Source organism: Capsicum annuum, chromosome 9, assembly GCF_002878395.1.
Source record: "Capsicum annuum cultivar UCD-10X-F1 chromosome 9, UCD10Xv1.1, whole genome shotgun sequence".
Classification (NCBI taxonomy): Eukaryota; Viridiplantae; Streptophyta; class Magnoliopsida; order Solanales; family Solanaceae; genus Capsicum; species Capsicum annuum.
Window position 1 is genome coordinate 13,644,256 of NC_061119.1, and position 13,136 is coordinate 13,657,391.

Genomic DNA, 13,136 nt, shown 5'->3' on the forward strand with positions numbered 1-13,136 from the left:
ACTTAATTACTAAATGTATTTTAATAAAAAAAAAGTGATTACTTAGATCGATCAATAAATAATTAGAATATGAAACTCATATAAGTAATTTTAAAATATTAATAATAGAAAAATAAAATATATATGAACCCCAACACTTACATTCGACCGTCCCAACAGAGTGCAATAATTGTCTTAACCTCATTTACCAAGGGAAACCAAAAACAATATTGAATTTCCAAAAATACCCTCATTAACAACCCAAATAACAACAAAAATGAAGCTAAATATGTAATTTTAAAAAAATAACAAGGGTATTTTTGGAATTAAAAAACTCCATGAAATGGCCATACCTATATATTTTCCATTTTGCACATTTATGAATGTACCCCAAGAAAATAAAAATAATTTGCACATTTATTAGGAATTTTGAGAGGTGATTATTTTTTTTTTTTTTTGGGGGGGGGCAAGATAGAATGAATTTATTGACTCTGGTTGTGTATGTTATCCAAAAAATTCATTAAATCTTTGTTAGTCCAATTTTCAAAGCTCTATCCTTTTTGTTCTTCCAGAAATTAATTTTTTGCTGTATTTTGACAATTTTGTATATTAGAAAAATCAACAGAAATCACCTACTTTCAAGAGAGAGAAGAATAAAAATATAAAAAAAGATACCTTCATAATATTCCTGGTATGGTCTTCTTGAATATATAGAAATTAGAATAGAGAAAAAATTCTTGATATTATTATCTAATTTTCTTGTTTTTGTCAACCCTTTTCAGCTGTGAGATTAATTTCATTTTTGATCCATCCATTATTGGAGCTTCAAGATTTTATTCTGTAAGTATGTGATTTTGTTATGCTAATTGGGGTTGTGTTTTCAAGATTTATTTTGGTTTTTATGTATTATATTTATTTAATTCTCATTTGGGTTTTTGTAATTTCAAGAATCTTGATATAAAGTTTAGTACTTTAGGGGTTTTGAATTTTTGAATTTGTCATTTGGGTTTTAGTAATTTCAAGAATCTTGATGTAAAGTTTTGGAAATAGCCTCTCTACCTGCTAGAGGCAGTGGTAAGGTATGCGAATGCTCTATCCTCTCCGGACCCCACAAGTGGGACTTGATGTAAAGTTACATTCTTCCTGTGTTATCTTGAATTTAAGTCATTTGTTATACCATGCATGGTCACAATATATTTTTTTTTAATTCTGTTGCATGCAGGTATTTGTATTCTGTTTTCCACTGCTAGATTGTGATATCAAGCTCAATTAGATTGTAATATAGGATTATTGTGTAATTTTTGGGGATATTAAGTTTCTTGGTAGTTGAACAGATGAATGTTGTAGGTAAAGTTAGTAGCTTTATAACACAGGGTGTATACTCAGTTGCCACCCCATTTCACCCTTTTGGTGGAGCAGTTGACATAATTGTAGTGAAACAGCATGATGGGACTTTTAGGAGTACCCCTTGGTATGTTCGATTCGGGAAGTTTCAAGGTGTTCTTAAGGGGACAGAAAAGGTAGTTAGAATAGAAGTTAATGGTAAAGAAGCCGATTTTCATATGTATCTTGATAATTCTGGTGAAGCATATTTTATCAAAGAGGCTGCTGCTGACGATGGGAATGAGGAAAATGGTGTCTTGAAGGAGTCCGATAGTCTTAAAGGTGAAGAGGATACTAGTAATCTTGGTAACGGTAACCATAAAGACAGTAGAAAAGATGACGAGCTGTCTAAAAAAGAGGAGGAGGATGCTGCTGATTTGCCATTACGAGATGAACGTGTTACATTAGGTATGGATCGATTAAATAGGACAGATTCAGATGCTGACCGAAGATTCTACGAGTTTCAGGATGACCAATGTTCTCTGGATGATTCGGTTGATTTATCTGAATATGGTTCCAGTAGATATGATAATTTGGAAAATGTGGAGCATGTTTTAGAATCACAGGACTCCAGTTCGGAAGTTGTTCTAGTGAGTGTGGATGGCCATATACTGACAGCACCTATTTCATCTTCTGAAAGGAACACGGAAGATGTCGAATTGGACACACCTCAGTTTCATCTGGGGCCTGGTCAGGGGACTGAATTTTGTGATGATAGTTCAGAGTTTAATTCAGGTGATGGTACATGGGCTGAGGATTATTTCAGTGATCTGAACTCATCCAAAGTTGCATCAGCAGGCACTCGCAATGTTAAAAATGAGAGCACTACAATTGAGCACCACTTAGAAGTTTCTGAAGTAGATGGAAAGCATCTTGATCAAACTCCAGAAAATGATCTGAAGAACCGGGAATTAGATCCGTGCATGAATCGTACTGAGGAGAGCACATCATGCAGCATTAAGAAGGATGAGGTTTTCAAGAGCTGCCTAGAGCTATCCGCATTAGCCATGCACGCTGAAGATGAGGTTAGTCAGTCAGACACGGTTTCTCAGTCGGAGATATCTCCGGGAGTTGTTGAAGATGTAAAGGAAACGTTTCATAGGAGTGCTACTGCAATCAGTGAAGCTGAAGACAGACATCCTGAGAAATTGGGAAATGAAAATGGAAGTCATGATGCTGACGGTGTAACCCTTCAGAAAAGTGACTTGGACTCGGGGCATAATGCTTCAGACAGTGCAAGAGATCATCTTTTTGAGAATGATGACCACTCAAAGGAACAGACTGATGTAACAGTAGAGCAGACACAAAGTGGCCAGCAAGGATCAGATGAAAGCACCAAATTTGATAATTTGGAGCAGCAGACTGCAGCTTTGCTTAAAGGTACAGAAAACGATTCAAGCACAAGCAGGCATGCCTCTTGGTTTTGATTAAAATTATAGGGTCTCATCTAGTTGTTCAATTTAATTCCACTTCTCACTATGTTCACACATTTTGTTAGTGATATCTGCAGGAGTAGAGATATCTCTTTGTAGGAACTTGCTTCATGCTGGCATGGGTTCTGTAGCTGCTGGAGAAGTCTTTGAGGCAAATCGCATTTCTGAGGAGGAATTCAGGAACTCTGCAAAATCCATAATTGATAATCCAAATTTAGCTGTCCGAATTCAAGGAAATTATTTACCCTGGGACAAAGCTGCGCCTATCGTTCTCGGGATGGCTGCATATAATATGGAACTACCAGTTGACTCTACTGATGTCATACCCGTGGAGCAGGACAAGAACGTAAAAGCAGGAGAGGATGATAGTGGGTTGCCTTCAACTCCTAGTCGACGATGGAGGCTTTGGCCAATACCATTTAGAAGAGTAAAGACAATAGAGCATACTAGCAGTAATTCATCAAATGAAGAGGTGTTTGTTGATTCCGAATCAATCTCACTGACCCAGCCTACAGAGCAAACAGCAACACCACAAGGAGGAAAGGAATCTCCTCGCAAGCAACTTGTGAGAACAAATGTCCCTTCTACTGGTCAAATCGAATCTTTAAAACTGAAAGAGGGTCAGAATTTGGTGACTTTCATTTTTTCCACTCGAGTCCTAGGGGAGCAAAAGGTTTGTTGTGTTACTTGTGCCAAATTTGTTTACTTTAAAAAAATGTTGTCTTTTTATTGTTCTGGTTCCTATGGCGTTGCTAAACCAACTTTCTAAAACAGGTTGAAGCCCATATATATTTGTGGAAGTGGAATACTCGGATAGTAATTTCTGATGTTGATGGGACTATTACCAAGTAAGCTTTTTTGATCGCTGTACCTCAAGCTGCAAAAAATTGTTAGCCTTTACATGCTATCTAAGAGGTTGTTTCTCACCTGATGAGTTGCTTGCAAGATCCACTATCATGCTTGGAACTTAACAAATTAAAGCCAGTTGAACCTTGAGATTTTTATAGGATAGGCTGATTTTACTTGTCCAAATTTCTTTTTGTAAGGTTTTCTACCTTTTGGTATACTTTTTGTATTCAGGCGTGTTTTGCCCTTCATTAAATAGATTTTAATAATATCCAAAAAGAGAGAAGCTGATCTGAGAGCATAAAAATGGTTACAAAATGGAACTGTTTGTTGGAACATCATCTCATTGTGGAAACACATTATGTAATTATCAAGTTGAATGTAATGAGGACATGTTTTCTGATGTACATTAACAAGTTGATATTTTATGTCTAGGTCCGATGTTCTTGGTCAGTTCATGCCATTGGTTGGAAAGGACTGGACCCACTCTGGAATCGCGAGACTTTTCTGTGCAATCAAGGTATTCCTTTTATCTGTCCTATATTTGATCTCTTTGTCTTCAAGTAATCACATCAATTAAGTTCTAAACCATTCTTAACATATGTGTGCGCGCGCCTGCACATTAATTTATACATTTCGTTCTTTTGTATTACATATGTGCGCGTGCGCGCACCTGCACATTAATTTATACATTTCTTTCTTTTGTATTTTGATAAAATACTTTAAGACAAAGTGACTACCATTACTTTCCTCCAATGAAAACATGTTATCCAAGGTTTCTAAGATGGTACTGCTGAAGTTGGATGCTACTCTGTTTAGGACTATGGATCTGGTATCTAAAATCAGTTCTTTTTTCAAACAAATTTTGTTTCTTTAACCACGGAAACAACCTTCCTAGACATGTAGTGTGATAGCAGCAGCATCAAGTACCACCAAGTGTATTAATTATTGTCATATCATGATTTTTCACACATCTTTTTTCTATTAATACATTTCATAGGATGTAGCAAGTCAACTGCTGTATTTCCTTTGTGATATCCATATGAACGTAGATATCAGCAAATTTTTTGGAATTCATGTCCTTGTACTGGTTTTCTGACTAATTGTGGCAGGAAAGTATTGTATGCTATATTTCAGATAACTATTATGTAAGTATGAAATAAAAGTGATTCCTCTAGCATTTGATCTTTACCACATTAAATGCTATTTGATGATGAAATTGTTTCATGAAATGAATCTGTGACCATCTAAGCTAATGATGTTTGGAAAGTAAAATTTATCCTGAGTTGTTGTTTTAGTTAATGTTACCTATGGAAAGATTGTCATTTTTCTTTTGTTATGTGGAAAGGGTTCAGTTCTTTCTTGTGCTGGATAGGGAATGTGGCAATTCAGGATTTGATGCTTCAGTATGAGAAAGAGGTTGCATGGTGGCTATGCCATGACACTTAATGTGATTGATAATATGTCTGCCAGAGATGAGCAGGAAATTTGTTTAATGTATATAGAAAGGAAAGTAAAATGTTGATGATATCATATAGGGTTTATGTTATTTAATCCCTATGTTTGGACCTCGTACCTATGTTTGGATGTCATACCTATGTTATTTAATCGTGTCCTATGCTTTTGATGCTTTTGTTTACTGTCTTTTTATCTTGAGCCGAGGGTTTATCGGAAACAACCTCTCTATCTCTCTAGAGGTAGTGGTATGGACTGCGTACACTCTACCCTCCCCAGACCCCACTATGTGGGAATAAACTGGGTTTTTTGTTGTTGTTGTTGTTGTATATAGAAAGGAAAGTAAAATGTTGATGATATCATATAGGGTTTATCTACAAAGTGGGAAAGAATAAAATGTTAATACTGGTAGGAGGCGGCAAGTATCCCGTGGAATTAGTCAAGGTGCGTGCAAGATGGCCCGGACATCACGGTTATCGAAAAAAGAAGAATACTAAAGGGTTAATAAGCAATCATGGAAGAATTTTAAGAAAATTAGATAGAAGAGTCCTGTATTCAAGTTACCATAACTTTAGATAAAGTGCGGTACCTTAGTCTACTGACCCACTCATACAGGATCACAAGAACCTTATATTAGATACTTGCTTTGGTGAGATCTACAAAGTTACATACCTCACGGCAGAGTATTGTACATTATACAATGTAAAAAAGTAGAGTTGAAGAGAAAAATGTATATAGGATGAATTCTTGTATCTCCTTTCCCTCTTTATTAATATGAAGTAGCATGATTAACTAACATGAAGCTGGCTTAATGTTTATGGTTTATCACTTCCATTTTCATTGATGTTGAACTATATTGCTCCATTATTTTATAATCGATGTGCTTTCTCTTAATGGCAGGAAAATGGTTATCAGCTGCTCTTTCTCAGTGCACGAGCAATTGTTCAAGCTTATCTGACCAAAAGTTTTCTGTTCAATCTCAAACAGGTAATCATAGCCCCGTTTACATGAAATACCGATGACACTAATTTTTAGTTTTCTAAAAGATACAGAAAATTTATCAGAATCCCAAGGGAGCATGTTGGTTGGATTTTCTGTTACATGTAGGACCATTTCTTGATTTGTGTCTGCCGTCCTTGCGCAAGGCCATGCTAATGCTCTCTATATCGTTACAATTCTATAAAATGTTTCCAGAGGGACTGTCATTTGCTTATTTGTATTTTCGGTTTGGCTTGGTTTCGGTTTGTTTCGATTTTGTGCAGGTATTTTTGTTTTCCAGTGTTGCTTCTTTTTTATTTCTTTTTAATTCAAAAAAATGAGGATTAGAGGTATACATAGTTTATTAAGGTTTCATTTGTCTCCACCTCTGTATCTCTCGCCCTCTTCTCCACACCTCAAGACAGGAATAGAATGAGATCAGATGAACATCCCTAGAAATGTCCGTAGAACCTTGTCAATCTGAGATCCAAATACCGATTTGGTGAGATGGTATAGGCCATAAGCTTATATCCATGGCTATGCATGAAACTTCAAAACACTGATTTTTTTCATTTAACTGATGGTTGCTATCCCAATCAGCATCGATTCCAAACTACTTTTTGCGTTAACTACCCAAAACCTCCTCCGTATCAGGCTTGGGACTTACTGTGTATAGTTTGAGTTTTAAACCAGCCATGTTCTACTCATATACTTTGTTTCAGACCTCTCATGAATGTTTTTTCTATGCATTGTCTAATGCTGCTGTTGCTCAACTGTACACAGTATACACTGCCTTAAGAATCGATTTGGTATCTGTATGCTTGTCCTTTCTTGTAGAATTCTGATCGTGCAACAGATTTGACTGACCAGAAATGTGTAAAATGATCTGTAGGATGGGAAATCTTTACCACCTGGACCTGTTGTTATTTCACCTGATGGTTTATTTCCCTCATTGTACAGGGAAGGTAAGTAAATTTGCCTTTAGTCTTTGTCAAAGTGCAGTATGCATGCATGCCAATTTCACATGTTTCTTGGTGCTTGTTTTCAACGAGAGTTATCCGAGATCTTCAGCTCTTTGGCAGGAGCAAGTCTATTGACTTCTCCTACTGATATGATAAAGTAATTGACCTGTGTTTGATCTCTGATAAAACTTGCCTTTTCTCTTCTATGTCATGGCAGTTATAAGAAGAGCTCCTCATGAATTCAAGATTGCCTGCTTAGAGGTAAGTACCCCAAGAGTGGCAGTTCTTTCAGCATTTCAGTCTAAACCCAATTCTATATTTGGTAGTTGGTACAATACTGATCACATTTTAGCGCCAAAATACATTTACTCAAATTTTATTTGTTTAAGTTCAAAAGTCCTTAATGATATTTTATCATTAACCTTTTGTCGAGTAAATATCCACCGATTTAATAAGTTTCTCGAGAAGTTGAATTTTTGTAAGTTAAAAATTTAAACAAAAAGAAAATGAAAAAATATGGGACAAATATAAGAAAAATACAGCAAATACCGCAAGTAACCCCTCAAGGTGTATCACAAAGGATCTAAGAGTTCAAGTAACAAACTTGAAAATCAAAGTTTGAAATCCAACAAAAAAGCAACAGTAGTTAATTATTTTCATTTGGCTAAGCCTTGATGGACATTTTAGTCTGGTACATGTGCTGGTGGTAGGTAGCAGGTTCATGAAACATGTGAAACTGTGAAAGCAACATTTTGCTCTCTAATCTAGTAGTTTAATCATGATGTTATAATCTCGGACTTCTCTTTGAAATTACTTATAAGTGATGTCTCATTGCTGAATTGTCATTTAGTCTTGTCTAATCCAGAAAGTCAAATATTGTACCAATTGGAGCATATAAATCTTTTATTTGCTTAATCTAGACGCTAATACTGCATACCAAAATGACCCCTAGTGGATTCAATCCTTTTGGATCTCTTGAATGGTTTGCCATCTTCTAATGTGTTCTTGTACCTTTCAGGACATTAAAGCACTTTTTCCACCAGATTACAACCCTTTTTATGCGGGCTTTGGGAATAGGGACACCGATGAGCTCAGTTACAGGAAAATTGGAATTCCGAAAGGCAAAATTTTTATAATAAACCCAAAGGTTCGCAATCTCTTCCCTTTGATTTCTTGTGAAAAACGGAATGTACAAGTCCCACTCTTGTCTAACATCTTGAATTCGACTTACAGGGGGAGGTAGCAATTAACCACCAAATCGATGTGAAATCCTATACTTCATTACACACACTAGTTAATGACATGTTCCCTCCTACATCCATGGTTGAGCAGGTTAGCGATGACTCTCTTTTTTTCAAGTATCCTAGAGTCGTTGACACTTATGAATTTAAGAATTTTAGGGCCATTTTGCACCATGAAATGCATGTTTATAGGACAAGTTGTCAAACATCAAATTCCTGTTATTTTCTAGTATCATCTTTTCAATCTTAGAATGCATTATCTTTCTTATTTACCAGTTTTCTAAAACTGAAGTATAGTGTTTTTCTTCCCGTTTATTTTGCCAGGTGGCATCCTCAATTCCACTAAGGGGATTCATAGTTAGTGATGTTAACTCTATGAATTAAAAAAATAACTGAAGAAGTTTTCTCCTAGTCAATCTCATTTGGAGACTCGACTTGACAGTAGAAAACTAAAAGAAAGGGCGGCGGGGTATGCGCCGGGTCCAGGGAAGGGCTTGACCACAAGGTCTATTGTACAGAGGCTTACCCTGCATTTTTACAAGAGGCTGTTTCCATAGCTCAAACCCGTGACCTCCTTCCTGGTCAGTTGGTAGCAACTTTACCATTTACACCAAGACTCCCCTTCGTGACAGTAGAAAACTCTTTTACTCAAAATCAATCCATGTTCTTGGGGTCAAAACCTAGATAAGAAGATTTAAGCTTGTATAGTTTCTAGTATTCTTAGCAATTAGGCTGTTATGGTGTGTTGCATGCCCGTGTTTTCTTTTCTTATAGGGGAGAGAAGAACAATTTCGGTGAGTGTGTAGTTTGACACGTATAGTGATTCTTTTCCTTTTTTTCACGCGTTCTGCAAAGAACCGAACTTTTCATTTGTTTGTAATCTTGGAGCTTTGTCGGGGGGCATCTCGATGACATTTTTGTGGATTTTCATTGTAAATGCAGGAAGATTTTAACTTGTGGAACTATTGGAAAGTGCCATTGGTAGAGGTCGATGACTTGTAGAGATTTCTTCTTCCCTCATACCGATGGAACTTTTTGGTTGACCTGGAAGCCGATGACATGTGTACCACCTGCAGTTTCTTGAGATCTCTTCCCTCGTATCGAGGGATCATTTTTCGTTGATCTGGGAAGTCGCCGACATGTTTAGCAGCCGATATATGTCTAACCACCTGCAGTTTCCTTTGTAGAAGAGCTGCCATTCTAGTTCTTTTTTCTTGTTTCTATTATTAAGGTGTATAAAATTCAGCTATGTAGGTCCTTATTAATTCATATATTGTACTCAAAAGCATATAAAGTTCTTACTGAATAAAAATTTTCTGTTCTATTTCTTTAAGTTCGTTTGCTGGTCTTCACTGGTCTTCTTCAGAATCATGCTCTAACTTTGGCACACATAATTAATCCAGACATATGCCTGTGGAATTACACAACGTATTACTGTCAAAGACTTATCGATAATAACATTTCACAATAACAACCAAGTTTCTTGAAGATGATTCTCTTATAAAAAGTGATTTGTTTCGTTCGAGCCTTCGTAGCTTAATGCATGTAACGGGCAGGGAAGAATGACAATGAACTCAAAAGTAAATGAAGGAGCCCTTCTTCAAACACTGGGCATAGCGGAAGCTTTAGTGCATCGGGCTGCCCCTTTCCAAAGCTAATGGAGGAGATTTGCAACTTAAAACAAGGTTTTTCTCCTAATATCTTCAATAAGGTTGCTTTCCATTGCAAGAAGGACCCATTACGATCTTCAATAAGGTTGCTTTCCATTGCAAGAAGGACCCATTACGACAAGAATTTCACCCATTCTGTTATACTTATGAGCATCTAATTATAGTGGTCATGCACAAACTTGATAACTGCTATTTTCGATGCAACTACCTTGACAGTATTATTGGAGGAAGCTTGACTAATCTTCACCTTATACTTAGCATCAACAACATTGAAATAAGATTTACACACAAAAAAAAACACTTATCATTCATTGGTTATTCATGACATTCCAAAAATGTCTGAATTGAAATATGATTTTCAAATTAAGTTTCAAATTAGTGAATGTTGCCAAATGGAGTGGCGATTTGGCGATGTCATATAAACAAAAAAAAATCAACTCGACTTGTTATTCTATTTCATAGAGACTCCATTTTTCATGTTATGTTATGTTATATATTTTATCTAGTAACATTCGTTATACACAAACAAATGGGAGGTCTCAAATTTGAAATCCCTTACATGCTTTATTAGTTGTGCTCATAGACAGAGTCAGAGTTTCCCAAATGCAATTTATCTCTTTTATCGAGATTTACCCTGCACGCCCCAAAAAATAGCAATTGCATATCCCTTGCCATTAAATTTAATTGTAGTACTTACTACAAGTGCATGTGAGTTGTGGATAAATTAGTTAGAGATTTGTGAAAGATGATCTGAACACTACGATTATGAAAAAATTATATACAAGTTAGTCCTCCTATCACTAAAAATAGAGGCTATATGTAAATCACACTAGTAAGCTTATACGATAAGCTCATACCTGAGTGACAAATGAAGGCTGAATTCGATCCTAGGTCTCCCGCATGGAGACCCACCTCCCAACCACTCACTCAATCATGCCCTCGTGGGTACTTGACACACTCCTTAAAAAGTAATCCTTTTGTTCCAATTTATATGAGTCACTTTTCTTTTTAGTCAGTTCCAAAAAAAATGATATGTTTCTATATTTAGTAACAATTTGACTTTTAAATACATATTTTATCCTTCATAAAATGATTTATAGCCATACAAACATCTATCACTTATTTTAAACCATAAGTTTCAAATTTTTCTTTCTTCCTTAAACTTCAAGTCAAACTAACTCGTATAAATTGAAAACAAACAATGTAATAAATTAAAAAAAAAGAAGTAAATTTAACATATTCTTTTAAATATAATAAATTCAATGCTTAAATACCTATGGTGTGCTGGAGTAAATAGAGGCTAAAATGTAGGTGTTATGGTCATGAAAATCAATTATTTTTGAAGTTGAAATTGAAATTGGAATTTGAAGTTATATTTGATCATAAATATAAATTGAAGTTTTTTTTTACATTTTGTGAGAGAAGTAAAATTTTAAAAAAAAAAAAGTGAAAATAAACTTAATTTTTTTTTTTTTCAAATATAATTTTAAATTATATTTAAAATTCCTGTGATTTTTTATTAAACAGAAATAATTTTCTGCAAAAAGTAAAAAATTATCATAACCAAACACCCCTCCCTAAATCATGACCAAAAAAAATAAAAAATGCACAGGCAATAAAAGGGGAGGAAAGAGGGCGCGAAAGGAGTGGCAAGAGACTAGAACAACTTACCGAACAATCTGTGACCTCTTCTCTTACACACACAAAACCAAACTTCCATTTCCATTTCCAATGTCTCTTTCCCTTTCTTCTTCCTCAGAAAAATCCACCGGAGTAATTAAAATTAACCAGAATTTGATCGGCGATGTCATGGCTGAGATCGGCGGTGAGCAAAGCTGTAGAAGTTGGCGGCGCCGGCAATCGAAATCTCTCTCGCAACCTCCGTTACTACGCCGATTCCGTCGTACAACAAGCTAGTAATGCTGTCTCCGGCGGTGCCAAATTATTCCTTGATCGCTCCGTATGACTAATTCTCTCTCTACACATTCATGCATATATATACACATAACACGTGCACACACGCCGAGTTAGAATTTTGAGTTTATGATTTTTTTTATGAATAAATTATTTATATATATTAAGTAGTATTTTCGTACAAATTATTGTCTTTTTTGTGCTAGAATTTTGAGTTAGATTTAGTTGAGCTGTGCGAAAGCTGATTAATACACCATGATTATATAAAGAAATTCATGCAAGTGATGATCCATCTTATCATTAATAAAAATAAATGGAATGTATTTTTGCCCCATTTTAGATAATTTAGGGGTAGTTTTGGTCTTTTTACGTAAATGAGATGCTGACGTGGATTGATTATGTGGCAATTTTTTTTCACGTGGTGTGCTTGGTGGGATTCCGTTAAGGTAAGGGGTATTTTTGAGTAAAAAAATAAATGAAGAATATGTTTACTTTATTTCGGATAGTTCAAAGTGTCACACCCCTTTTATAACCAAAAAGATTGTGATTTTAAGTTTGAAAGGATTTTTATTATTAAAGTGACAAAAGATTGAAAATTTGCTTCGAAAAAGGATTATTTACATTTTTTATTCAGAGTCGCCACTTGGCATAAATCTGGTGTGCCAAGTCACCTTTGGAAATCCTTTTCAAAACAGTTTGACTCTAGAAACTGATCCGCGAACAGAGATTCCAGATAAGGAATTATGTTGACCGAGGGGAAGGTGTTAGGCACCCCTCGATCCCGTGGTTCGACCACGGTCGCTTGGTGGAGCATATCGACTAATTTGACATCACGAATGTATAAACCACACAAAAACACATAAAACAATCAATCAAACACACAAAAACAAAACAAATCCAAAATATAGTGTTCGGTCCAATTATACAGTCCAAAATAAAAAGGTACTGAAAAGTAAACCTACACTAATCCTAAACTACTCTCCAATGCTTTACCCGATGCCTCGGGCCTTGATCACGAGCCTCCTTTGCGTTACATGATACTTCGGGGCATTCCCCGAATAAATCAATACAAATCTCTCGAGGCATTCCCCGGCCAAATGAGTACAATTTTAATTTTTGTACGATAAAGTAGAACGAACCGTCCACGCACATATTCAAACACTCAACAAATTGTTATTTCTATATTTGCCTATCCGACCTAGTGTTTGCCTACTAATTCACCCTAAAACATGATATTATCAATTTTAATGATATCAATGTTCATTCCGAATTAAA

The 13,136-nt window shown here is 35.6% G+C and overlaps 2 protein-coding genes and 1 non-coding gene across 14 annotated transcripts in view; 2 read left to right on the forward strand and 1 right to left on the reverse strand.

Annotated features, from left to right (window-relative positions):
* The first annotated feature begins 369 nt into the window (after nucleotides 1-369).
* LOC107842944 (phosphatidate phosphatase PAH1) lies at nucleotides 370-9,610 on the forward strand. Of its 9 annotated transcripts, none has more exons than XM_047396117.1 (13): nucleotides 372-415; nucleotides 593-670; nucleotides 762-819; nucleotides 1,202-2,742; nucleotides 2,861-3,468; nucleotides 3,570-3,643; nucleotides 4,077-4,161; nucleotides 5,997-6,083; nucleotides 6,967-7,039; nucleotides 7,254-7,297; nucleotides 8,055-8,183; nucleotides 8,270-8,368; nucleotides 9,220-9,610. In XM_047396117.1, the coding sequence occupies exons 4-13, from the start codon at nucleotides 1,314-1,316 to the stop codon at nucleotides 9,277-9,279; spliced, it is 2,688 nt and encodes an 895-aa protein (XP_047252073.1). In that variant the 5' UTR covers nucleotides 372-415; nucleotides 593-670; nucleotides 762-819; nucleotides 1,202-1,313; the 3' UTR covers nucleotides 9,280-9,610. The 9 variants fall into 9 exon arrangements, with proteins under 9 accessions (XP_016542487.2, XP_047252076.1, XP_016542486.2 ...); XM_047396118.1 differs by having other exon boundaries at nucleotides 2,873-3,468; XM_047396116.1 differs by adding an exon at nucleotides 993-1,105 and having other exon boundaries at nucleotides 393-670.
* LOC124887520 lies at nucleotides 6,195-6,296 on the reverse strand. Its single transcript, XR_007045290.1, has one exon. It is a non-coding gene; the product is annotated as a U6 spliceosomal RNA (small nuclear RNA).
* Nucleotides 9,611-11,500: 1,890 nt separating the features above from the next.
* Nucleotides 11,501-13,136, forward strand: part of LOC107842945 (protein FAM184A) — a 25,402-nt gene continuing 23,766 nt past the window's right edge. Inside the window, exon 1 of one of the 4 annotated variants that reach the window (XM_047396122.1) lies at nucleotides 11,501-11,907. In XM_047396122.1, the coding sequence (XP_047252078.1) occupies nucleotides 11,752-11,907 (156 nt within the window). In that variant the 5' untranslated portion in view covers nucleotides 11,501-11,751. The remainder of the gene's footprint in view (nucleotides 11,908-13,136) is intronic. The other 3 variants (XM_016687006.2, XM_016687005.2, XM_016687004.2) reach the window with 3 other exon arrangements.

Bases quoted from the DNA above. Each gene is read 5' to 3' on its own strand.
- LOC107842944 (XM_016687001.2), top strand. From the start codon at position 1,314: ATGAATGTTGTAGGTAAAGTTAGTAGCTTTATAACACAGGGTGTATAC. The intron at 2,743-2,860 runs GTACAGAAAACG...ACATTTTGTTAG, and splicing joins GACTGCAGCTTTGCTTAAAG to TGATATCTGCAGGAGTAGAG. The intron at 7,298-8,054 runs GTAAGTACCCCA...TGTACCTTTCAG, and splicing joins TCAAGATTGCCTGCTTAGAG to GACATTAAAGCACTTTTTCC.